Below are 25,228 nucleotides of genomic sequence, written 5' to 3' on the forward strand. Positions count from 1 at the left end.
TTCTTATTTAATGCACAACCTTATAAAAGCGGTAGGTAGTAGTAGTGCTAATATTTCCTTGATATTTTTCAGTAAATTCTGAATCAGTCTTAGAAGATATTTATACATAAAAATTGATTTATTTGTAAAGATTATTATAAAAGTACAAAATATGGACTATAAGGTTGACAACATGTAACAATTAGGTAGAGTAGTTGTTACATATCCAACAACTTAAAAGCCTAACAGTAAGACAGTTTGACACCATACCCCAATAATTCGAAACCACAACTTTTTTTAAAATACCCTTTATTCTAGTCTTAAAAACTTAATTAATTTTAAATTACCTGTAAATTACGATTTTTGTTCGCATTGTAATTGTAAAAAGTAGTTTGATTGAGTTGACAAAATAGTGACGTTACTTGCTTGTAGTGCCATGCAAAATCTATGGGAGAGTTTCGTTTTGACAGTTTTAAAAAGTACGTCAATTGATTGGTGGTGTCAACATGTCTATTATAGTTCCAAAATACTGAACTGTCCTATCCATGACATTGACAGTGGGGCGCCACCGTCAATACCGGATCGCTGGTTCCGATTTTTGCCATGTTTGAAACCATATAGTTGAACGATGGTAGCGCCCCCCTGTCATTGAGTTTGGTGGGACAGTTCAGCGTGGGTCATCTATTATCTCTTAGTGGTTGAAAATAGAAATAAAAATAGAGATGAAAATAACGAAGCTGCTGGTAATGATACTGGCACTGTCAGTATAGTTCTCAACAAGCCAGGATTCCACAGTGTCCAAGTATTCCGCACTCCACGTGAGAGAGGCTGCGATGTTCTCCCTGATGGCCCCAATGGAGGCCAGTTCTCCGGCGGTGAAGATGAACTGGTGTCGGTTGAACAGCTGGTCAACCTGTGGAAGAATATGAGAGAATTATTAGATGACCAAAAATTACCCAAAGGACAGAGGAAATTTTATTGCAGAAAAGTGTAATGATAGTAGGATGTTCGATAAAATCGTCTGAAAGATAATCTATATCTATACTAATATTATAAATGCGAAAGTAACTCTGTCTGTCTGTCTCTCTTTCACGCCTGAACCACTGCACCGATTTTGATGAAATTTGGCAGGGAGATAGTTTGAGTCCCGGGAAAGGACATGTGATAGTTTTTATCCCGGTTTTTGAAACAGGGACGCGCGCGATAAAGTTTTTCTGTGACAGACATAATTCCACGCGGGCGAAGCCGCGGGCGGAAGGCTAGTGCATGCATACATACACATACACACGCCCACGTTACGTGTTTTAGTTTTACGCCCGTATGCACAAACGATGCTTGCTTAAGTGAAGCAGCAAATCGAAAGCACAACGTTGAATAGAGCTCTGTGATTGGTTCGTGTGAAACCCTGTGCGTCCACAAGCACTGTAAGACCTCATAGTAAGGTTTGCAAACGCGTTCGATTTTCTGCTTCACTTGAGCATCGTTCGTACCGTTTGTGAATACGGGCGTAACAAAATAAATGTTTTAATATTATTTCTTGCATTCTTGCTTTCGAATATTGTATACGTGAAACGAACAATAAAAAAATAGTTTTTAATGTTTTTCTATTAATTTAATAACAATTATTATCGCCATAAAAAAAATGTTCTCAGTTTTATCGTAACGGAAAAATTTAATCTTAATCTGGATTTGCCAGATGATGGATGCGTAAACGAATAACGCAATAAAGTAAACGCTGTGGCATCGTTATGTGGGCAAAATAAGGGTCACTTTGCTACAAAAATATTTAATCTCGTGTTGTCGATTGTATCAAAGTTTTTATCGATAACAGTTATCAAGTGTTGATCAATCTTAAAGGAAGGTGTTGATCCTAATAAACAATTGTAGTAGAGTCATATTTCCCATTCATTCATAGAATTGCGTCATTTTTAAAAATAATATGACGGCACAAAAGCATGGAGATGTGATTAACTTACCTTGTCAGAATGAGCTTGCGTTGTGAGTCTTCTGGAGAGAGCATTCAGAATATTTGTAGTTCCACTAAGACCTTGTACTCTGTAAATTGAAATACATCATAATGTTATTATTATCTCGGTATACTCGTATTTAAAAAAAACAAGATTTTTCCAACAGTGTATGATGGTTACTAAATGGGACAAATTCCAGTAATTCTATTACTGCAATTCCTATGTAAAGCCACTCAGTTCTGCCTTCTAGTACAAGTGAATTGAGACATAATAGAAATCAATTGTTGCCGAAGTCTCATGTGACCACTTATGCTTGAACCTCACCAACGCGTGCAGATCGCCATCGATCATAGGCCAGTGACAGGTCGCGTGGACTGTCATGGGTCGCGCGACCTGTCATTGGCCGTTGGTGTGGTTGAAGCTTTAGGGTTCCACGTTCCAAATCCCATCCAGTGATGTCCAAAATGTTCCCGTAGAACTAAACTTAATTTAGCATTGGATTAAACAGCATAAAACAGTGACCATAAAGCTTCATTTACCTTGGCTGGATGAGGTGGAAGTTCTCGACGACGAAGTCAAGAGCTTCCTCCATGTTCTCAGGACTAGCGTTGATGGTGGACACGAGAATAGTATGTCTGTCCTGCTCTCTCACTTGGGACGTCTCGTTGATCACTTGGTTCATGTAGCTGAAAATTTAAAAAGTCAAATATTTATTTAAAGTTAAGTGAAGTAAAAAGTTTTTAAAGCTTATATCAAAATTTCAACAGAAATTGAGTTTAATGGTTGCTGAAACTTTTAATCCGAATGATTTTTAACGACTTGGGATTTAAGAAAATTCAGTATTATTTAGTTGAGTTAGTAGGTACAAAAATGTTATTCGGGCGTAATTTCCTCGTAACATTATATTGTGTGATCAGAACTTTTGACACGAATTTACAACAGACTAGTTCACAGCAATTGTTTGTCTCGCATAACAGGGTATCAAAAGATTGAAACCAGTCGTTGTTGAATTCGTCTTTGAAGTGTAGGAACCCAAAAAACACAATTGAGGGTGCTTTAGCGACGTCGGCACATTAAGTTGTATTCTGTTCTGATGCACCTTAAAGCTGAATTGCACCACCTAACTTTGACCGTAACTATAACGATAACCGGTCATCTTTGTATGGAGTTTGACAGACTTTAGACGTTTGTCAAGGTTAAAGTAAGATGGTGCAACCCAGCCTAAGTAATTTCGTAATTTGTAGCAAAAATGTGCTCTCAACTGTAAATACTTACAACTGACGGCGATCAGCGTTGGAAGTGCAACCGAGGGCGTTCAGCAGAATGGACTGCTCACTAGAGTCGGTGGATTTAAGGTACTCGTCCCACAAGAAGTCGAAGTTGTCGGCGTCACCGCCACGAAGACCGGAGCAGTAGACCGTGGTCTGGATGTCGGCGGCAAGACGCACCTCTGAAGGAGCAAAATGGTGTAAATGAAACTTGAAAAAATAAATAAAACCACCTCCTGGTATGATAGGTACGAACCCACTTTCGTCCGTAAAATCTCACATCGTATGGTCGTAATCTAAAACTTGAAAAAGAACAAATGCCTTCTGGTGGGATAGGTCCGAAACCACCGTGTTTACGGTCTAAAAACGCATTTTATCTCTTTATTGACTTCAAAGCTCAACCGATTTTGATTAAATTTGTCATAGAGATAGTTTGAGTCCCGGGAAAGGACATAGGATAGTTTTTGTCGCGGTTTTTTAAACATGGAACGCGCGCGATAAAGTTTTTCTGTGACAGACAAAATTCCACGCGGTCGAAGCCGCGGGTGGAAAGCTATATAGTATTAGATAAAAATATTAAAGCTTGCATAATCGTAGCAATCTTTACTCGTTATAAATACTTTCATTTTAACTCCTCTTAGGCCATGTGGCTTTCCGACTAATTAAAATCTACAGATTCTACTAATTACATCTGGCCGCAGGCTTTCAATATAAAAGCCAATGCTTAATTGCGAAAACCACGACTTTGCAATGATAATAAATTATGGCCCCGTTGAAATTACATTTTAATGTCAGCATTAGGAATCTACAGATAAATCTGTGTGTTTGTAACGTGCTGTGTAAGGTATGATTTTATATTTTTCTGTTTTTGACCTAAAATCTATACTACTCGTATCTTTATTAAATGCGAAAGTAACTCTGTCTGTCTTTCTGTCTTGCTTTCACGCCTAAACCACTCAACCGATATCAATGAAATTTGGCATAGAGATAGTTTGAGTCCCGGTAAAGGACATAGGATAGTTTTTATCCCGGTTTTTGAAACAGTAACGCGCGCGATAAAGTTTTTCTGTGACAGACAAAATTCCAAGCGGGCGAAGCCGCGCGCGGAAAGCTAGTGCTATAATGGATAGAAACAAAAAAAAATAGTTATTTAAAATGGCTCAACTAAACATTGCAGTTATGAGCAGGTACAGTACATGGTATTACTACAAATTATTTTAATGTTGGAGAATTTACTTATTTCATTGACGGTAAAGGTATTTTCATACCCTTTTTGTCTAAGCTCTAAGGCGTAGTTGAACCATCTTACTTTAACAGTAACTATAACCATAATCGGTGTTTGTATGAAGTTTACAGACTTTTGACGTTTGATAAAGTAAGATGGTGCAAACCAGCTTAAAAGAATTTGTAGTGCAGACAATTACTAGTTCACGTCGGAAATGGAATTTGAAACTTACTGCATCGATATTAATTAGTGATGCAACGAATACGAATACGAATATTCGTATTCGCCGAATAGTAGTCATTTACCGAATTTTTGAATTCGGTGAAATAAAATTACGAATACGAATACCTACTTTTTTTTAAAATTTTGTCACACACGTGTATGTCTCCGAACACTATAGCCACAACGACATGACGGGAAACCCCCGGTCAGTATGTAACAAAGTAGTAAGTAAGTTTTCTTCCGGAATTTGACAGTTAATAGCAGGTCGATTGAAGAAGTACTATTTTGTTTTGTGATTAGTTACAAAGGATACAATACCAAAAAAAAATGCCATTTGTAAATTATAATTACCAAAAGATTAACCATGATAAAAACTGTTATGAGTATTTCATGACTACGTAGAGATATTCGTATTTGTATTCACCGAATAGTAGATTTAATATTCATTCGTATTCGTATTCGTATTCGTATTCGTAAAAGTAGTATTCGTTGCATCACTAATACTAAAATTTAATTTTTATCCCCAAAAATTTTATTTAAACGACCATTGGCCACAACTTACGAGTAGTCCTGAATGATTCCAGCATCTCTTGTGCAGTCTCCACGCAGTGTTCGTTGCCAAAGCGGCAGTTGAAGTTCAGCACGATGGTTCTGTGGTAGGCCGTCACAAACTCATCGTTCGCGGTGTTGTTGAAGCCCAAGCTAGAGTACAAAGGAGCTGTCAGCTCTAGGACGTAGCGCTGGAAATAAAGATTCATTATTAGCAAGATTTGATATCATGATGCGAAAGGAACTTATAACTAATCTGCTTATTGCTTTTCAGGCCTAAACTACTAAACCCATTTTAATAATTAGAGATCTTAGAGCAACATCGGCTTATTTTCATGTAAATACAATCTATAGGAAATCAATAGTCTCTCATAAATGAGACAAAACTTTATCTTAATACCTTTTGTAACAAATCAAGTGTTAGACTTTCTTTGACAAATGCAAACTATAATTATAAACTTTGACAAATTATAATAAAATGAGGTAAGACCACGTTTGATATCTATTTGATAAATATTGGTCTTCAAACGTAGTTAATAGTAAAGTCAAAGTCAAAACTTTTATTCAGTAGGTACTAAGGTCCTTTTCAGGTCGCTTATACACGTCCCAAATATAGCTTGCCCTGCCACCACTTCAGGACAACAAATGGGCTGGTGCTGAAAAGAAGTGGCGGAAGAAACTCAGTCGGACAATACACATTAAGTAAGCAATCTTGATACCGGTCCCTGAAAATGATACTGGTAAATAGTATCCCATCAAAAACAATACTTGTCAAAAAACCAAGTCCAGGCCAGGAAATCTTTAACGTTTTACATAAATTATTGACTGGGCCATCGCACTAAATAATTTAATTTACACGTGTTTTCATGCGATGGCCAAGTCAATATATTTATGTAAAATGTTAAAGATTTCCTGGCCTGGACTTGGTATTACATGGATCTCACAACTTTTTACCGTAGAACAAATGAGTTGCGAGACTTGGTTTTTTGACAAGTATTGTTTTTGATGGGATCTCATTTCTTTTTGTATTTTGTAGACAGCAGTTATGTATCTAGAAAACTGGACCGAAATTGAAAAATTTTACTCGACTTGGCGGTTGCACTACCGTGCCCCCAAATCTCATTTCTTTTTGTATTTTGTAGACAGCAGTTATGTATCTAGAAAACTGGACCGAAATTGAAAAATTTTACTCGACTTGGCGGTTGCAATACCGTGCCCCCAAATATTTTAGTTTTTCCTTGATTCATACACCAAACACTACTTATATTCCAAATTTGAAGCTTCTAGGTCTGCTAGAAGTGCCTTAGAATTTTGATGATCGGTGAGTCAGTGAGTCAGTCAGTGAGTGACAAAATTAAGTAACTTTGACCCGTTATAATTCTTAAACTACTGGTTCAAATTGAATGAAATTTTAAATATACCGTGTCTTTACAATGCCTGCATAGCTAATGAAAATTCAGCCTTCTAGTTTTATCCACAACGAAGTTACAGGCGGTCGAAAATGGCCTGAATTGCTACGAGAAAAGGATGGTACGGCCGTGCCGCTTTTTTGCTCGACTTGGTGGGGGCACTGCCGTGCCCCCAGATACTAGCTTCGTAGTGATGGTTACCTGGAATAGGTGGTAGACTTCCGACCCAGTGAGCACGACGTCAAGGTAAGCAAACGCAGCATTGGCGGCAGCCCAGGGGATGTAGTCCTCTTCCCTCACCAGGTAGCGGGAGATCTCGAGAGCATAGTTGTAGTTCTGTGAAGAAACAACGGTTTTTAGACAAGAGTTAAAAAAATCCCCGTTTCCATCAGGTGAGATGCAGGCCAAGAGTTTCCCCGTTGTGGTAGATCTGTGGGATAGTTCTACATAGGTAAGTATCTTATGAATTCAGAATTTTAAGGTACGGAACTTGTAAGTAAGTAAATTAGGTAATTTTCTACAAACACTCTCCGGCGATAGAGCGGGCTATGCTCGGAGTTTCCCTGCGTGATCGAATCAGAAATGAGGAGATCCGCAGGAGAACCAATGAACATAGCTCGCCGAATTGCTTTGCTAGTTCTAGAGTGGCGACCACGGGCTGGAAGACGTAGCGTGGGCAGGCCTCCTAGTACACGTACTACTCCTTTACCCGATCGTCGGTCCACGGACAGATCGGGTAAAGGTCGCGGGAAGAACCTGAATGCGGGTAGCACAGGACCGTTCATTATGGAAAACCTTGGGGGAGGCCTTTGTCCAGCAGTGGACGTCATTTGGCTGAAAGGAACGAACGAATGAAACTTTTTATGTTATAAACCGTACTCCAATACCGTACTCGAGAATAGAACAATTAAATGTTTTTTATAAGCGTCCATAATTATCCTCACTGAATACAAGGATCCCTTACTAAAACAAAAAATAATAACTTATAAGGCGGTTAAAGACCTTTAATTCAATTTTTAAGTTCAGTGCAAGATTTATGTCCATGTTATGATATTTTCGAGTTTCTTATTTTACTAAAGAGAACCTATCATTCATGCTCGTTCTTCGTCCCTTGGAGTGACGTAAGCGCAGCGATATACATTTTACTTTCGTACATTTCCCGGGACACTCGTGATTGAGTGGCAAAAGGATATAAGCCGACATCCGATCCAATACAAGTGACTGTACGTGCATAAAATGATGGTTTACATGAAGAAATCTTAAATGACTTTTCTTATCTAAGAAAAATCGGATTCGATAAACTTTTTTCGACTTTTGGTTTATGCTGAAGATTAATACAAGCCACGTAAAAGCGGGAATATAATTTCATTTTGAAATAATTTGGAACTTACATCAGAGTATCTAACATTAATTAAAATCAAAACAAAATAAATCAGATTCTGATTTTGCCTAAAATTGAGGGTAAATTACCCCAAATTAGCTAGGTACAAACACCATACAACGCGGATTCTTAAAAAACTCCGCCATCGAAGAAAAAATACAAAAGCCGCTTTATGCAGAGTCACGATTCGCTCGGTTACCTTATATGCTTTAAGCGAGTTATACTGTGGTTATACCCTACAATAAATCAAAACTTTACTCCAGCGTTTATTCAGCTAACACAAGTTTCGCGCCTAAAAATAATATTGGGCGGGAAATGAGTAATAGGCCGAGGGGAAGAAAAATGGCTCTGGCCTTCCTGAAGCGTAAATTTTCAACCGACTTCAAAAAAAAGGAGGAGGTTCTCAATTCGACCCGTATGTTTTTTTTTTCTATGTTTGTTACGCGATAACTCCGCCAATTATGAACCGATTTGAACAAATCTTTTTTCGGCGTATAGGTAATACCTCAAGGGTGGTCCCATTTAAATTTAATAATAGAAAAAACAACCCCCAAGGGTGGAAAATTGGGGATGAACTTTTTTATACGCAATATCTCCGCCGATTATAAATCAATTTGAACGATTATTTTTTTGTTGAATAGGTATTATCAAAAGGGTGGTTTCATGCGAATTTGAAGAAAATATTTCACCCCCAGGGGTGGAAAATTGGGGATGAACTTTTTTATACGCAATTTTTTTTTGTGTTCACGCATTTGAAGTCGGTTTTATTTTTATAAAAAGTTATTATGGCTATTTACGTTGCATAGGGTCAAGTAGGTAGTATGAATATAGATAACAGACAGATTCCTAGTTACTTAATAAATAAATAAATAAATTCCTTGGACATTTTACACTGCGCCGCTAGTCCCAAACTATAAGCAAAGCTTGTACTATGGGTACTAGACAACTGATATAAACATACTTAAATACTTTTTTTTGTAAATGCATACATTTATACATAGAAAACACCCAGACCCGTCACAGAAATTAAAATTCAGCATTTCAATTTCTGTCCGGCCGGGAATCGAAACGTAATATCAAATCGAAAAGGCACAATTAAGTCTGTTTTGTCGCTAGGAAGCGATCTCTTCCAGAAAAAACCGGGAGAAGACAGTTGTTTAAAATAAAAGGGGAAGGCAGATAACTATAGAAGATGACATTACCATAATTTAGGTGTATTATCACCTTTATTACTCAGGATTATCTTGGTATTTATAAAATTGTTATTTTGAATTTGTGAGAACGAGTGAAATTCCCTAATTTTTACTTCATTTGTTATTTCTTTTTACAAGATATTGATGTATTTTCCACCATTCTATAACTGTATTATGCGATAAAGATTATAACACAACGTCAGATGGGGAAACCCGAATATTTCAGTCGTATTTTGTTGATAAATCAAGTTCGCAATAGAAAATGGGATTTTCACCGACCATTCATGCACCATGAAACATAGACAACACAACACCATAGTCACACTCTATCAGGAAAAGTTCATTTTGCCACGTGCCGTGCCTTCTGCGATATTTATAGTGTTCCAAAGCACACATTTTGCAAACATTTACGCCCGTATTCACAAACATTACTTTGAGGTCTCACAGTGCGCGTGGACGCACAGGGTTACACACGAACCAATCACAGAGCTCTATTCAACGCTGTGCGTTAAATTTGCTGCTTCACTTAAGCAAGCATCGTTTGTGAATACGGGCGTTAATATTGTTTTTAGTAAGTTAGGTGCATGCGCGAATTAATCGCTTTTTCTACTTCTTAGTGCATTGTATTCGGTCCGGTTCGGTTACTAACAACACATAGTCATTAAGGTAACGTAGAATGTAGAGACCAGATTTAAGGGTGATTGAATCTGCGATACTGAAATTATTAGTACCTTCTTACGAGTGACATAAAACAAGTTCAAAAAATCTTTTAAACTCAAACTCTTGCCGCTTTTTGCATAAAATACTATCGCAGAAGTTTCAGTTGATGCAAACTATGAAATAGTGATACTTCAATTTAACTTCGAACAGAGTTATCCATTTCTAGAGCAAGTTCTAACCGATTCTCCCTGTTGTTCCCATTTAAACGCTGGTTAATGTCGTAGACTACACAATGAAAGTAATTGAGTAGGTTTGGTGATTTAAGGAATAACTAATATTATAACTAAAGTAGCTATTGCCCGCGGCTTCACCCGCGTGATATTTCAGATCGTCATTAATTATAGCCTATAATGTTATTCTGAGTTATTAACAACAATACTGTAAAGTTTCATCAAAATCCATTCAGTAGTTTTTGAGTGAAAGAGTAACAAACATCCAGACATCCAAACTTTCGCATTTATAATATTGGTAAGATAAAAAATGCGTTTACAACAACAAAACCATGTAATAAATTACTAGTACGAGTAAGTGCAAATAATAAGCATTTTCCAAATGGTATCTACGAGACACCATTACTTGGTATCCTTTGGATATCTATTTGTATCGGGCTGTATATCATAAAACGATAAAAGTCACGTGTGTATTTCTATTGCCACTATCAACAGACTCAAAAGAAACGTGCATGACGCACGTGTTCACGAAAGTATTAGTAGATTTGACTGTTTCGATCATATTTATCTTTTAAATCCTCCTGAGGATTTGAAGCAAATACCTACTCCTATACTGCTGCTTATTACTGATGTAAAGAAAAATAATGAAGTGCATCAATTTTCTTTACAATTACACTGTCAAATTCAAAACGTTTATTTGCTAAAAACACAGTAATACAGGGTGACAATATTAAAATAGGATCAATTTCTGACTATTTATAATTGTACTGACTTGACCTTCATTGGTTAGGCTTTTATGGCGGTCAAGCTGTAGATCCTGGCTACACAGGAGTTGCAGCGGTGGGAACGAGAGGTGTAAATAGTCCCGTTTAATTGTACTGATTTATAAAGAGAGAACCTTTTGAGTTCAAACTTTATTGTATCAGCCCAGTCCGTTCCAGTCGGCTTGGCGAATCGAAACGCCCTCAACATTAACTCCTGCTAATTGATTATTCAAAAAGTTGTTCTGTATTCAGTGGGACGAAGAACTTCGGTGCTAACGTTTGTAGACTGAGAAGTCTAAAAGTTATTCTATTAGAAACGCTACCCACGCGTTGAGATTTGTAAAGTAAATGTTGAAGTAAAGAATGCCCCATTTTCTTTACTCCTAACTCTATTTCACTAAGGCTGAATTACACCATCTAACTTTGACCGTAACTTTGACTATAACCAGTGTTTTTTTGTATGGAGTTTGACAGATTTTTGACGTTTGTAATAGCTAAAGTAAGATGGTGCAATCCAGCCTAAATCTCTACAATATTGTGCTCATAATGTTTAAAGTTACGATTTAGATTTGTTGTGAGCTTAAACGCCATAACTTTAAAATCCATTAGGAAATTGAACACTCCGAAACTGATGATAAAATAAATTAACTTGTGGAAATCTTAACTTAAATTAGAGACACGGATTTTTATTTGATAAACAAAATCATCCAAAGAGAAGAATATTCTATTCATCATTACACTATAATACCTGGCCTCACCCAATGATTTACAGATTTTAGCTGATTGGTAGCGACTACCTGCATCCAGCGCCTTCCAGCAACCTTTATAGGGTAGTCTTTTCGCCTAGTGGGTAGACGCCCCACTGCGCTACATGGCCTCCATTCCAGAAATTTGCTGCCCCATCGATAGCAGTAAAAGAAGAGCGGTATATCAAATTGGTACTTACCACGCGTCCGTTTCTAGCCAAGTTGAAAGCGTCATCAATGATCTGAGCACGGTTGAGCACGTGAATGAGCTCGTGGGTTGAATTCAGTACGGATGCAAGCGCAGCCCAGTTCTGGACGTCGTAGTTCACTCTGTAGTAGCCTGGTGAAGAGAAAACAGAATATATTTTTTTCTCACTCTGTTTCAATAGTGGCAGTAACTATTAGTTTTATAACTCAAATTAAATAGATATGACGATGGTGGTCTATTCCTATCGTCATGTTCATTTAGCTACCATAATAGTAGAGGTGAATGTGAGGTCAAAAAGACGTCATTTTTGGATCAGGACTGACAACCTTGATAGAATCTTGTCCTACATGATCGTAAACAATGGTAGTTAATATACGAGTAATGGCTCCAAATGGTTCGTGTAATACACACGGTGCTGCTCGTTAGTTCTGTTACTTGAACTTGTCTTGACACGCTACCGCGTGTCTAGATTTAGCAAATAATGTGCTTATTTAAATTTTTAAGATCAGTGTGCTTACCATGAGTTTACATTAAGTGTGCTCGTTAGCGACTGCGTAAAAAAATGACATTTAATTGTATGACATATTGTGCCCCTAATGGCTACTTTCAGGAAACAAAATCTGCATAGAGATTTTTGACGTACTCGCTAGCGAGCGCACCTAACGTAAACTCATGGTAGGTACACAGCTTCAGCATTGGCCTTTACTCTATTACAATCTTCTTAATAGCTTCTACTTTATTTTAGTACAGACTTGCAATATTATAGGTGTATTTTTAAGGAAAAGGGTAAAACAATTTGACCGTTTGATGCACAAACGTACCAGTCTGCTGTTTGTTAACGATGTACCACTCTGCTTGGTTTAAACCGGGGATGTCTATGGCCACGGCAGGGAAGGAAGGTGGAATCCATCCTTGTGGGCTGGTGTCGTTGAAGTTGGGGTCGGTTGACAGCACCCAGTTGACTGGTACGTGCCAACGGTCAGTGGAGGTCAGACTGCGGTCGGTGAGGAAGCGTTCCTACAAAAAAATACACATTTACGATGTATATAACTACATGGCCTCCCCAACTCGTTTGGCCAGCGTGGGGAGTGAAGGCTATATCCTCCATTTCATCATCATCAACAGCCCTTTACAGTCCACTGCTGGACTATGAGCCTCCTCCACTATAGTGGAGGGTTTTGCCATAATCTCCACGCTTGGCAGGCGGGTTGGAGATCGCAGTTTAAAAGATTGATGTTTTTCAGAGAGCGCTGCTGCCCATTCTCTGTTTGATGTGTAGTCCCTAAGTCGCCTCTNTAGTGGAGGGTTTTGCCATAATCTCCACGCTTGGCAGGCGGGTTGGAGATCGCAGTTTAAAAGATTGATGTTTTTCAGAGAGCGCTGCTGCCCATTCTCTGTTTGATGTGTAGTCCCTAAGTCGCCTCTTACGACACCCGCGGGAAGAGTAGGGGTTGGTGACAAATGTATTCTACTCTGCCGTCACCACACGGCTCATCCTCCATTTGCCTCTGATAAATTAGAGGGTCGTGCTCATGTAGTGGAGACTAAATGACCTGATTATAACTACATACTTTAAATTACTTTAGGCCTTGTTCCGACACAGTGACAATCGCGCGGTTTCTTGGTGGTTGCCATTGGCAAGGCACTGGGACGTTAACCGTAATGTTACAAATGTTTGATAACTGCCTAGAAGCCGTGCTATGATCGCTGTGTCAGAATCAGGCCTTAAATACTACATGATATTAATAGAGGCGACAATAACCCAACAGTGTCGGTGTCGGACTGCTGAAACGAGATCCAAAGAACGCTAGTTCGATTTCCACTGACAGCTGGACTATTCCGGTCATAGAGAATTACGGAGAACCCAGTCCTAACACAACCATATATTATATTTATCTTATTACGTCAATGAGGAAGGGTTAACGACAATATTGTGATTGGCGAGAATCATTATTTTTTTATCATAAAGATGCAAATACAGTCACGGAATGAAAAGGTTCGTCAGTTTTCAAATTGATTCCTTCAACGAATCGCGAGCACATATTACCTTTTGAAACTATGTTACAGAATAATCTCGAGTTAGAGAAAATAATCTTTAACTGTTCGTCAGTAAAGTTCAAAATTATTCAGATCAAAATTGTTTGACGATTTATCTTGTCAAGAAGATTATGATTGATAAACTAAAACCTTCTTGTTGGTTCAACCTGCCATTATTATTTCTATTAAATAAAAAAAACTATTGTCAATTGGTCAATGTCATCATTGCATTGCACTGATGGGATAGAAAAATAAACAAGCAAAACCTTATTTGTTAGCAAACGTCATATTTATTTAAATGTTAGCAGCACTGTTTCTTGCACTGTTATGTTGGCAGGTTTGACTCTTACAGTACCTAGTGCAAGCGAAAACCGACACTAAGGTGACGAACCTTTTCATTCTGCGACTGTACATACATGACGATGATACTAAAATGATAAAGTAATCTTACCTGAGCGATGGTCAAAGAGTTGGCAGTAGGTGCGGACCTGAACACAGTGAGGACCGGGAATCCTCCCTGGTTGGTCCAGCGGTCCATGATGGTGGCTATCGGCCACGGAATGCTGTGGTTGGAGGCGTCTAACACTTCCTGGAGGTTAGCGAAGAGGTCGGAGGGCTGAGCTGCTCTACGAGACCTAGGTTAAAGAAAAATTACCATTATAATTAGGTTTAGGTTTAAAGAACATTTCGCCTCTTTACAAGAATAACGTGGTATTTTAAAACCACAACTTTTATGCCTAAGGTGTGACATCTTTTAAAGAGGCGATTTATTTCTCATTAAAAACCTTACAGTCACTTACATGAGCCTTACTTTTAACCGTCTTAGACGGAGTTGCACCACCTAACTTTAACGGTAACAATAACGATGCGTTTTGTATGGAGTCTGACAGATTTTTGACGTTTGTCAAAGTTAAAAGATGGTGCAACTCAGCCTCAGATAAATACGATTTATGATCTAGAAACACAAATTAGCATGACTACTATAGTTGTAGCGCTTAACACAGCCTTACCTGAGGTATGAGAGGGGTGACATTGACATTTATGACGTGACAGAGCATACAAATCTTACGCCCGTATTTACAAACCATGCTTGCTTCAGTGAAGCAGCAAATCGAACGCACAGCGTTGAATAGAGCTCTGTGATTGGTTCGTGTGTGACCCTGTGCATCCACGCGCACTGTGAGACCTCATAGTAATATTTGTGAATACGGGCGTGAATCTTAATCTGAAGTCAATGAACGTCTTTGATGTCTCAAAAACTCCCGTGTCGCTCCTATTATTATACCTCAGGCATTGTCTGAGTTAATCCACAGAATAATAATAAGTACTACGTACAGAAGTTTTACTTCGCGAAGGTATTTAAAAAAATGTATGCTCAATGTCATTAACAATATGGTGTAATAATAATTTAGCCTGTCTCAAGAGTCAAGCACCATTTTGTTGACAACGTCACGCGTCAGTGATCGGCACTGCGCCGAAGCTATAGGGCTGACTTCGGTAAAATGATGTGACGTGAGGTGCCAAACTGCGGAAAATGGCGGAGGAAATACATGATTTAGCATGAATTATCATGAATAATATTAACTACTTATTTACCTCTCAGTGTCTTGAGGCAACTTAAAAAAGTACATTCTGTGTTTTTATTATTATTTAGGCAGTTAAATACTGCACAGCATTTAGTACACCATTTTCTTTATTTTCTTCCATCATACACAAGAACGCGTGCGTGAGTCAATGTTCGCTCGTATGTGAGGCCTTGTCAAATAGTATCCTGTAGGTGGGCCATCGTGTGTGTTTTGTTTTCGATATAAACTCGCGGAGATGAACAGGCCTGGTTAAGCGCTTAACCTATAAATCTTTGCTCTGTTAGTTTAGGTATATCTTGCTCTCACACAGACACAAACTTTTGGGTCGTTTCATTTCTGATGGAATATCTTTTACGCGACTCCGCGTAATGTGCTATAAAAGTTTTGTGATTTCATACATACAGGGTGGAAAAGTTAAAACTCAACTAACTTAAACTCTGTTACGACAGAACTATTGGCTGGATTCTGATGAAGGTATACAGTGTTGCTTTAACTTATTTTAACAGTAACTAAAATGTCACATGGATCTGCTTTATCAAAATCTACACGAAGTTTATGTAGAAGCTAGAACAATAATTTAAAATTTTATTTAAATAAATAAATAAATAAAATAAAGAATCGATTATATTTCTAGTATAGAACTTACGTCATATGCTGATTATTTGTCTCAGTGGTCCATTTTTATGGAAATGTGATCTCTTAGAGAAACATTTAGTCAGATTGCCACCCAGTATAGGTTTTCATGTACCTCTCGCCTATAAAATCGGAAACTGAGTATGCAATATTGACGATGTACGGAATATGGTTGTGACTGATTCGTTTTTGAAGATTTCGTAGACCAAGCGGTTCTCCAGTATAAATTGCACTGGCATACTGCGAAAGGTATAGGGGAGAGTTCGGTATATTGTACCGCCGGGTAAATTGTACCACCCCCATATTTCGTAAAGTATTTATTGAATGTCTGTAATTGCAACACTCAGCGATACACAACTAAAATCAATTAATATCGGCCATGTGGTTTTTGCCGTGACAACAAACACGTGTGTTTTATTTTGAAACGTATTTTTTCATTGTTTTCAAGTAACTTTTGACAATACATGTTTAGTTTGTAATTTTGTTAAATTTAATCACAGGGTGTTTCTAATATATTATTTAGAAGCGTAAATTAGTGTGGATTACAATTATTTGAAACATTTTTCGGTATTTATAAGCTATATTTTTTACCGATTTTTTAAAAGCACTATCACCTAGTCGGCTAAATTGTACCACATCAAGTTGTATGGAACTTTACCAAAGGATTTTGAAATTTTTTTTAGTAAATCATATTTTGAAGTTGTAATAGCGTAGTTATGTTTGACTAACAATAAATGAAAGCAAAAGACTGGCAAAGTAGATTAGGTACAAGTGTGCGTTACGATAATTGGAATTACAAAACTTGTACTCAAAATTAATAGCGTAGTTATGTTTGACTAACAATAAATGAAAGCAAAAGACTGGCAAAGTAGATTAGGTACAAGTGTGCGTTACGATAATTGGAATTACAAAACTTGTACTCAAAATCGTGATAACGTGTAAAACAATATCGATTGTCTATGTTATTAACTACTGTTCCTTTTCGTTTCCTAATTTGTTAAGAATGTATCGTATAATATTTTGGCATAGTTTTTTTATAGGCTTGAAATTTATTGAAATCTAATTTAGTAACCCTGTGGTACAAATTATCGAACCGGTTGGCTAAATTGGACCGAAGCTCTGAACTCGTACTTCGTTGATTTGTGCTAAATATACAACAATCATTTTAATTAATATTTATGAAATAGTAAGTTGAATAATGTATCTTTTATTATATACCATGGACATTAGCAAAAACAAAAGAAAACTATGTGTAAAATGGGATTGAAAAAAAGTGGTCCAAAGGACAATGGGCAAAATGGTACCCGGGTCCAATAGATATGCTTCTAGTGTCATTTGAAAGGTCTTACCAAGACGAACAACTTTTACTATGACACCAGCCTCAGATCTGGTTGTGTTCGAAGATAAACATACTTTTTTGCAGAATGGTACCCGGCTCCAATAGTTATGTTTGTAGTGTCATTTGAAAGGTCTTACCAAGACGAACAACATTTACTATGGCCACCAGCCTCAGATCTGGTTGCGTTCGAAGATAAACATACTTTTTGTGTAGTCGAAGTATCACACGTGTCCATCGTATGGTACTTAGGTTATGCGAGGCATGAAGGGTTTACTGCTCCAGCATCCTTCCTTAACTCTATAATTATTTATAGGGATAATTGTGAAATTAATATTTTTATTAATAAAAAGTTATACCTAGGATGCGCCATGGATTAAAATGACATTTCCATACCAAATGACAATTTAAGCCAGAGTTCAACTAGGGTGTAACTTAATTTTATTAATAAAGGGGTTAGAATTTCATTAGGTACTTCTTAAGGATTTAATTATGGGTTGCTAAAGTGAATAAACCCACAAGACCCAATAAGTCCACCCACAAGATGGACCGACGACCTCATAAAGGTAACGGGAATACGCTGGATGCAGGCTGCAACCAACCGGCCATTGTGGAAATCATTGGGGGAGGCCTATGTTCAACTGGATGTGCTATGGCTAAAATGATCATGATGATGATGATGAAAGAGAATCAAGGGCTAATAGCTTGGGTAGTTCGTCGTAGGTATAATCCTTTCCTTTTTAATGCTTCTTTTAGTTATATTAATAGATTGTAGTCATAGTACATACTCGTATACATGGATGATTGTGTTATACTTTCTTATAATACTTAGTGGAATTACTGCTTTCAAAACGTGAATTAGAACTGGCCCCATAGCAGATATTTTCCTACATCTAAAGGCCTTTTGAAATATATATTGGTTATGGCTATTGGAGCGGGTACCACTTTCCATACATTTGTGCCCATCATCCTTAGCGGACTCTCCCTTATGTACCTACCTAATATGTATTGCAGTAAAAATAGTTTTGATGTGAATATAGATACTCACATATTGCTAACGTATTGCACGAGACCTTGCCTGAAGATTTCTGGGGTGAGATAGTGTTGCATCATTCGAATAACCGAACCAGCTAGAAAATAAATAAAATAAAGTTAGTAAACAAATCTAGCAGGCACTTACTACCCGTTCGCGATAAGTTTGCCGGTCCGTGGAATGCGCGTCCCCTCCTCCAACCGCGATTAAACGCAAAATTAGTGATTAATCGCAATTCAGTGTTTTATTTTACACAAATACACAATTTTCATCAATGTTAATAAATACAAAATATTTCCAATTTAGTTTGCTAAAGTTATAGACGCATTCCTTCGAGTGACGTCCTATCGCCAGCGGCAAACTTATCGCGAACGGATAGTACACACACATCAAAAAATTATGTAGATATTGGTGGTATTGGGCGTCACATAGTAGTTAATACCAGTTGTCACTATAAATAAATGTATGTACATCTTAGTTTTTTTTTGTCCTGAATAAAGAAGACAAGATTAACAATGTTAAACTAAATAGTGACTATGAAACAACACACCAATAAATTATGAAATAAGGAGCCATGTTCTTGTTTTACGACTTGCATAAACATGCTCTCTACTAATCAAAGTATCACTTTGTATTATACGTTCCAAAATTACGACATGGAATATCACATCACACTAATATTATAAAGGTCAAATTTTGTGAGTGTGTATGTTTGTTACTTCTTCACATCTAAACGGCTGAAGTGATTTTAATAAAATATGGTATGGAGTTAGTTGACACCCTGGATTAACACATAGGCTACGTTTTACCGCAGGTAACACCGCGGGGCACAGCTAGTTAATAATAATGCCTTACATTTCTGGTAAGCCACAGCATTGAAAGTGCTGATGATCTGGGAAGGCGTGAAGACAGGGTATGTCATAGGGTTCACACTGAGTACGGCATCAGACTGGAATACGTTTTGTACGGCAATCACGTACTGGTCCATCATGCGCCAGTGGGGGTTTACCTGAGAAAAGAACGGAATATAATACAATAATTCTTACCATCAGGTGAGATACAGGCTAAGAGTTGCCTCGTGGTGGATAAAAAAAATATTTGAAAGCAAATACTGCGTACCACTCTTCGAATGGTTGATACAGAAATAATAAAAATAGGTAATAATAAATTAACTTTTAAAAAAAATATATAACCGACTTCAAATGCGTGAACACAAAAAAAACTAAAAATTTTAAAAAAATTATAATACCTATTCAACAAAAAAATAATCGTTCAAATTGGTTCATAATCGGCGGAGATATTGCGTATAAAAAAGTTCATCCCCAATTTTCCATCCTTGGGGGTGAAATATTTTCTTCAAATTCGCATGAAACCACCCTTTTGATAATACCTATTCAACAAAAAAAATATCGTTCAAATTGGTTTATAATCGGCGGAGACATTGCGTATAAAAAAGCTCATCCCCAATTTTCAATCCAAAGGTTGTTTTTTTTATTATTGAATTTTAATGGGACCACCCTTGAAGTATTACCTATACGCCGAAAAAAGATTTGTTCAAATCGGTTCATAATTGACGGAGTTATCGCGTAACAAATAGAAAAAAAAAACATACGGGTCGAATTGAGAACCTCCTCCTTTTTTTGAAGTCGGTTGAAAAGTGCCATTGCATTAGGAAAAGAAAAGAAAATGTAGAATTAGCATTGATGATCTTCTTAGTCGGGCACTCTTGTCAGAGTGGTCGTGGTTGCGCTGACGAGGTACATGGTGGGATGATGTCATCTCCGAGGGTAGCTCTTCTGGCGATGTGCTTCCATTTCTGACGGCTAGAAGCGTCGCGAGTACACTGGATAATGGTGGACTCAGCCTTTGTAACGGCGTCTATCCAGCGGGTTGGCGATCGACCGAGTGCTTTCTTGTCTTTCACCTGGCCCTGAACTACCAGTCTCTCCATCGAGTTCTCATTTTAGAGACGTGACCAAAGAACTTCGCACAACCACATTGATGATGCTGTAATAACGATGCTTCTATTAACGATACTTTAAGAAAACTTGATCAGAAGAACTTACCAGATCGGTAGCGAAGTTCTCGAAGAAGTTTGCGAAACCCTCGTTGAGCCAGGTATAGGTCCAAGAGTAAGGCCCCACCTCGTTTCCGAACCACATGTGCATGTTCTCGTGGCAGATGATGCGACCAATGTTCTGAAGGGTTTGGGTGGTCGTGACACCTTCAGTGACAAGGAGGGCAACTTCTCTGCAGGAAATAATTCGTCATTTGTAGAAAAAAGTAACTTAAACTGAATATCACTTTTGATAGCAGAAAGTGCTACTCGTTGGCATTTAGATTAGGTTACCAAACACAAAAAGAAAAATGTATAAACGTTATAGCACCAAATTAAGATAATATCGGCGAAAAAATTCAATCGAACCTGTAAATCACCAGTCCCCAGTTCTCCATAGCACCGGCAGCAAAATCAGGAACTGCAGCTTTGTCCAGCTTAGGGAACGCATAGGGCAGTTCAATGTAATTCTCCAAAGCGATCATGTTCTTCTGTCCAAAGTCCAAAGCGAATTCAGAATTGTTTTGGGTGCCAGGCCTGGAGTAGACCCTGAAGGGAACTTCGTAGATGGGGTCATCTTCGTTACTGATGTACTCGAAGCTAGAGACGAGGTAGGCCAGGAGATAAGTTGACATATCGAGAGTGTCTTGGAACTCATGTTTTACCCATCCAGCGATTTCAGGCCTGAGAAAAAGAGAAAATACCTAATTATCATCAAGAATCTTAGACTTTTAATGAAAATAAGTTACTTCATAATACTTTCATTTCGAATGAAACTCGCTTTCACCTTCGGATCATCACATTCGATCAGGTGGGATGCAGTCCAAGAGCTATCTCGTTGTTAATAAAAAATATTCATCTCCCTTTGTATTTTTTCTTTCTGCACTCGCGTATAAAATTGCTAAATAAAATCGTGGGTAAGACAAATACATACTTATTGGTATCATTTCTCAAAGGCATGTTGCTCCTGACGGTCGGGTAGCCAGGAGGAGCGTAGATGGTAGTTCGGAAAATAGCTTTGAGGGCAGGCTCATCGTAACAGGGGAACGCCCGACGAGCGAATGTGGGTTGCAGCTGAGAGGTGACCAAGTTCCTGCAGAATATAAATCAAGAATGTTATAGAAATCTCACCTCAAGGCATGTATGCACCATATGATGCAATATTGTTAAAAAGATTTCACAAACATTACTGTGAGGCCTCACAATGTGCGTGGACGCACCCATGTGCGTAATGCACGAACCAATCACAGCGCTCTATTCAACGCTGCCTTCGAACGGGCGTATGAGAATCAAGTTTTCATTATGATCCCATTACCAAATTCAAATTAATAATTAGGTATGATTTGACAGTAAGTTTTTCGAAGCCTGAATTAAGTTTTGAAAAACAATTTGACAACTTACACTGTGCCTAAGCCCGCCTGCTCGTACGTCGACACGTAAATACCAAACATATTTGAAGCGTATTGTCCTCTATACTCAATATTGACTATATAAAGTTGATTAGGAAGCATTTGCTCAGTTGTGAAAATTCTCAGGAAATGAGTGTCATCCGTGGCAAGAAAATGTGTTTGGAATATATCTGCAGTCGTGTTTAAAACGTTGAAGACTTCAATATTTAAAATTTCCATCTCCATGGCGTGAAGGACGATGACGTTGGTCGTTATGTTAGGAACGATTCTGATAGAAACGCTGCCATTGAAGTTATCTGGGTAGCTTGGGTTCAAGAAGAGAGTGACGTCATAGAAGGTAGGTATTGTTTCTCTAGGTAGATTGTATTGTGCTGCCAGCTGCTCATTGGTCAAAGTGCGGGATTCCTCTTGAGATACTGGGCTGGCTACAGCCGAGCCAATTAAGGCTACTAGTAGAAGTAGCATGTCTGCAAAAAAAAATGAGTTATAGTCTTTCTGCTGCAATTTTCAAGTAGTTTTTTTTTTCAGTTTGAAAAATTTTTTTTTCCTGTAAACCGTAAGGCTGAGTTGCACCATCTTACTTTGACTTTAACAAAGGTAAAAAATCTGTCAAACTCCATACAAAAAGCACCGGTTATAGTTAAAGTAGTTGGTGTAACTCAGCCTAAGAATACAGCTATTGTAATATTTATAACAATTATTGCTGTCTAGTTGTTAGTTGGTAGTTAAAAGTAGAGATTCGTTAGTTGTTTGCATTGACATGAGTGAGGCATAGGTACACTAGGATACTGGATATTTATCATCCTTACAATAGAAATATCGGAGTACTTAAAAATACAGGTACTTGTATGTTATAAAAACGTAAGATAAATCGGATTGACACGAATTTATCGAATGATAACGTTTATCAATAAGATTAAGATACCGCGAACTGTGGCCGAATTCCACGAAATAATTTGATATTGAGCAATATAGAGATAAATTGGAACTGAAAAAGTATCCATGTACTCGTTATGACGAACACTCTAGAGTAAATTAGGGATTAAAATGAATACCGGCACAATGAAGGACAGATTAATATTGTTTGTTGCTGTTTTATTGGTAGTTAGTTTATCACAAAAACCTTTTCATTCTATGCTTTAAGATAATTTCTAGAGCACGATCTCTATTTTAAGATCGATTTAGAATTCATTAAAATAAATTAACCAAACCAAAATACAATAAGATCGTGCGGAGAGTTGTATCCGCCTCTACAACCGATGTGAACAACGCCTCAACGTGACCACGACCGCTCTGCCAAGAGCGTAACGAATAAGAAGAAGAAGTTCTCATGTACAAAATAAATGTCGCGCAATTTTAAAAACGCTCTTAGTAATGTTTTTACATTGACTTCAGAAACAAGATAATGGGATAACGACAACCTTTACCTAAACAAGTTATTTTTGTTGACCCCAGCTATAAAATAAGAAAAGGGAATGTCAGATAGGGCAAAGGTCGTTGAGGAACTTCGATTGATACCTTTGGGTCTAATCGCAAACTTTGACCGTTCAAGTAAAAAATGGTTGAATAATTTTATAAATAGCACCGAATCACTGGTGTGGAAACAACAAGTACAGTGAGCAGCAGTGAGTTGTTGTCCCTTTTTATAATGGCATAGGGATCAAAAGTAAAGGAACTTTTGTTGATCATTGTAATGGCCCTTTTTATTTCAAGATTTATATTTTCCGTTTGATAAAGTGGAGAGATCTAGCATTAGAGATTAGATATAAGTAGATATTGGTGACCTATTTAGATGGAATGCAGAAAGAAGTATGGAATGGTGAACTAGATTCATCTAGCTTCGGCCTACATCTGAACCTGGCTTTATATCTTATTGGCTTATAAATGATGCTAGTAATGTAAAGAATTCATAATTTCAGGCTTCACAATGTATTTTTATATAGCTTTCTTTTCATTTTAAAAAGGTTACTTACTCAGATCGAATAGCTTATTGTAATTCCGTGCACTAATACGGTTTTTTCGCACTTTTTCAACACGAGAACTTTATAAACTCGCACTCAATCTGATGCATACCTTATAACACTGAAGGGAGGATGGGATATTATAAACTAAGTATTAAAACTCAAAAAAGTTTACCTTTTGAAGTGTGTCTATCCCCACACTTATACAAACACAATGAATTAATTTGACTTTTTTGATACTATTAACTGCGATCAGGCATATCTTATCGAAATTTATTTAATAAAATGCGATAGTGCGATTAATAATTACCAAAAGTATGACAAATACATTTATTATCTCTAATCTAATAATAAATTGGTTGTGACGAAGTTTAATTGAAATATTCAAATAATTAAAGAGCATTTTTTATTTCAAGTTTTACTGAGAATTTGTTAAATCATGTTTATTATCATTAGTAATTCTTAAATTTTAGTTTTTAGTCATTTTAAGTTAATGTAATATTATAAAATTTATTCTCTAAGTGGCAATATAAAATAAAATAATCTAGTGGTTTATGAATTTAAATACAGATACAGATTACTAATAAATTACCATTGAGCCTTAATTTCGTGACTATCCTGGGATTCGAACCCAAAAAGGGTACATCAGATCGATAGATGACAACTCGAAAAGTAACTGACTTTGCTGCTTAATTGCGTTTGCCACAATTTTTTGAAAAATCTTTTTGTCGCAGTTATTCCCAGAACATGCGATGTTTGCTTCAATCAACCTAACACATTCTAAACCAAATAGAACAATCGTTTTCGGGTGCTTTGCGCCGTCTTATTAAACTTCGTTAGTTCAATACCTATATTGTAGCTATAGAAGCTCATTCGTTCCTTTAAGCCTAATGACGTCCAATGTTGGACAAAGGCCTCCCCCAAGGATTTGCACATCAAACGTTCCTGTGGTGCCCGCATCTAGATACTTTCCAAAACCTTCACCAGATCATCAGTCCACCTAGTGGGAGGTCTGCTCACACTACGTCTACCGGCCCGTGGTCGCCACTCGAGAACTTTTCTGCCCCAACGGCCATCAAGCTATGTGCCCCGCCCCCTGCAACTTGATTTTAGCAATACTGCGAGCTTCGGTCACTTTGGTTCTCCTGCGGATCTCCTCATTTCTGATAGAAACTCATCCATTCTGAATCGTAAGCTAGCAAGTCACATAAATACTAGTGAGTCATGATATGTACCAAAGCAAAGCAATGAATCAATCACCAGTTATCAGACATGATTTTCCGGTTTGTTACTGATTCATATCTTAGGCTGAGTTACACCACCTAACTAAGACCGTAACTATAACGGTAACCGGTGTATTTTGTATGGAGTTTGAC

The 25,228-nt window shown here is 37.5% G+C and overlaps 1 protein-coding gene across 2 annotated transcripts; it reads right to left on the bottom strand.

Moving 5' to 3' along the window:
- Positions 1 to 24,117, bottom strand: Apn2 (aminopeptidase N). Of its 2 annotated transcripts, none has more exons than XM_028316417.1 (16): positions 24,028 to 24,117; positions 21,884 to 22,358; positions 21,417 to 21,575; positions 20,852 to 21,166; positions 20,493 to 20,676; positions 19,282 to 19,435; positions 18,442 to 18,523; positions 14,290 to 14,473; positions 12,623 to 12,818; positions 11,794 to 11,933; positions 6,821 to 6,955; positions 5,224 to 5,401; positions 3,222 to 3,396; positions 2,486 to 2,632; positions 1,956 to 2,034; positions 1 to 892 (listed from the first exon to the last, which is right to left on the bottom strand). In XM_028316417.1, exons 2-16 carry the CDS (start codon positions 22,354 to 22,356, stop codon positions 671 to 673), a joined length of 2,823 nt encoding a protein of 940 aa, XP_028172218.1. In that variant the 5' UTR covers positions 22,357 to 22,358; positions 24,028 to 24,117; the 3' UTR covers positions 1 to 670. The 2 variants fall into 2 exon arrangements, with proteins under 2 accessions (XP_028172218.1, XP_028172227.1); XM_028316426.1 differs by having other exon boundaries at positions 660 to 892; positions 23,865 to 24,041.
- Between the last annotated feature and the right edge of the window lie 1,111 nt (positions 24,118 to 25,228).

This window comes from Ostrinia furnacalis, unplaced genomic scaffold (assembly GCF_004193835.3).
Source record: "Ostrinia furnacalis isolate ACB-3 unplaced genomic scaffold, ASM419383v2 OfSCF0373, whole genome shotgun sequence".
NCBI lineage: Eukaryota > Metazoa > Arthropoda > Insecta > Lepidoptera > Crambidae > Ostrinia > Ostrinia furnacalis.

Bases quoted from the DNA above. Each gene is read 5' to 3' on its own strand.
- Apn2 (XM_028316417.1), bottom strand. From the start codon at position 22,356: ATGCTACTTCTACTAGTAGCCTTAATTGGCTCGGCTGTAGCCAGCCCA. The intron at 20,677-20,851 runs GTTCGATTGAAT...TATTTCCTGCAG, and splicing joins TGGGGACTGGTGATTTACAG to AGAAGTTGCCCTCCTTGTCA. The intron at 19,436-20,492 runs GTAAGTTCTTCT...TTCTTTTCTCAG, and splicing joins AGAACTTCGCTACCGATCTG to GTAAACCCCCACTGGCGCAT.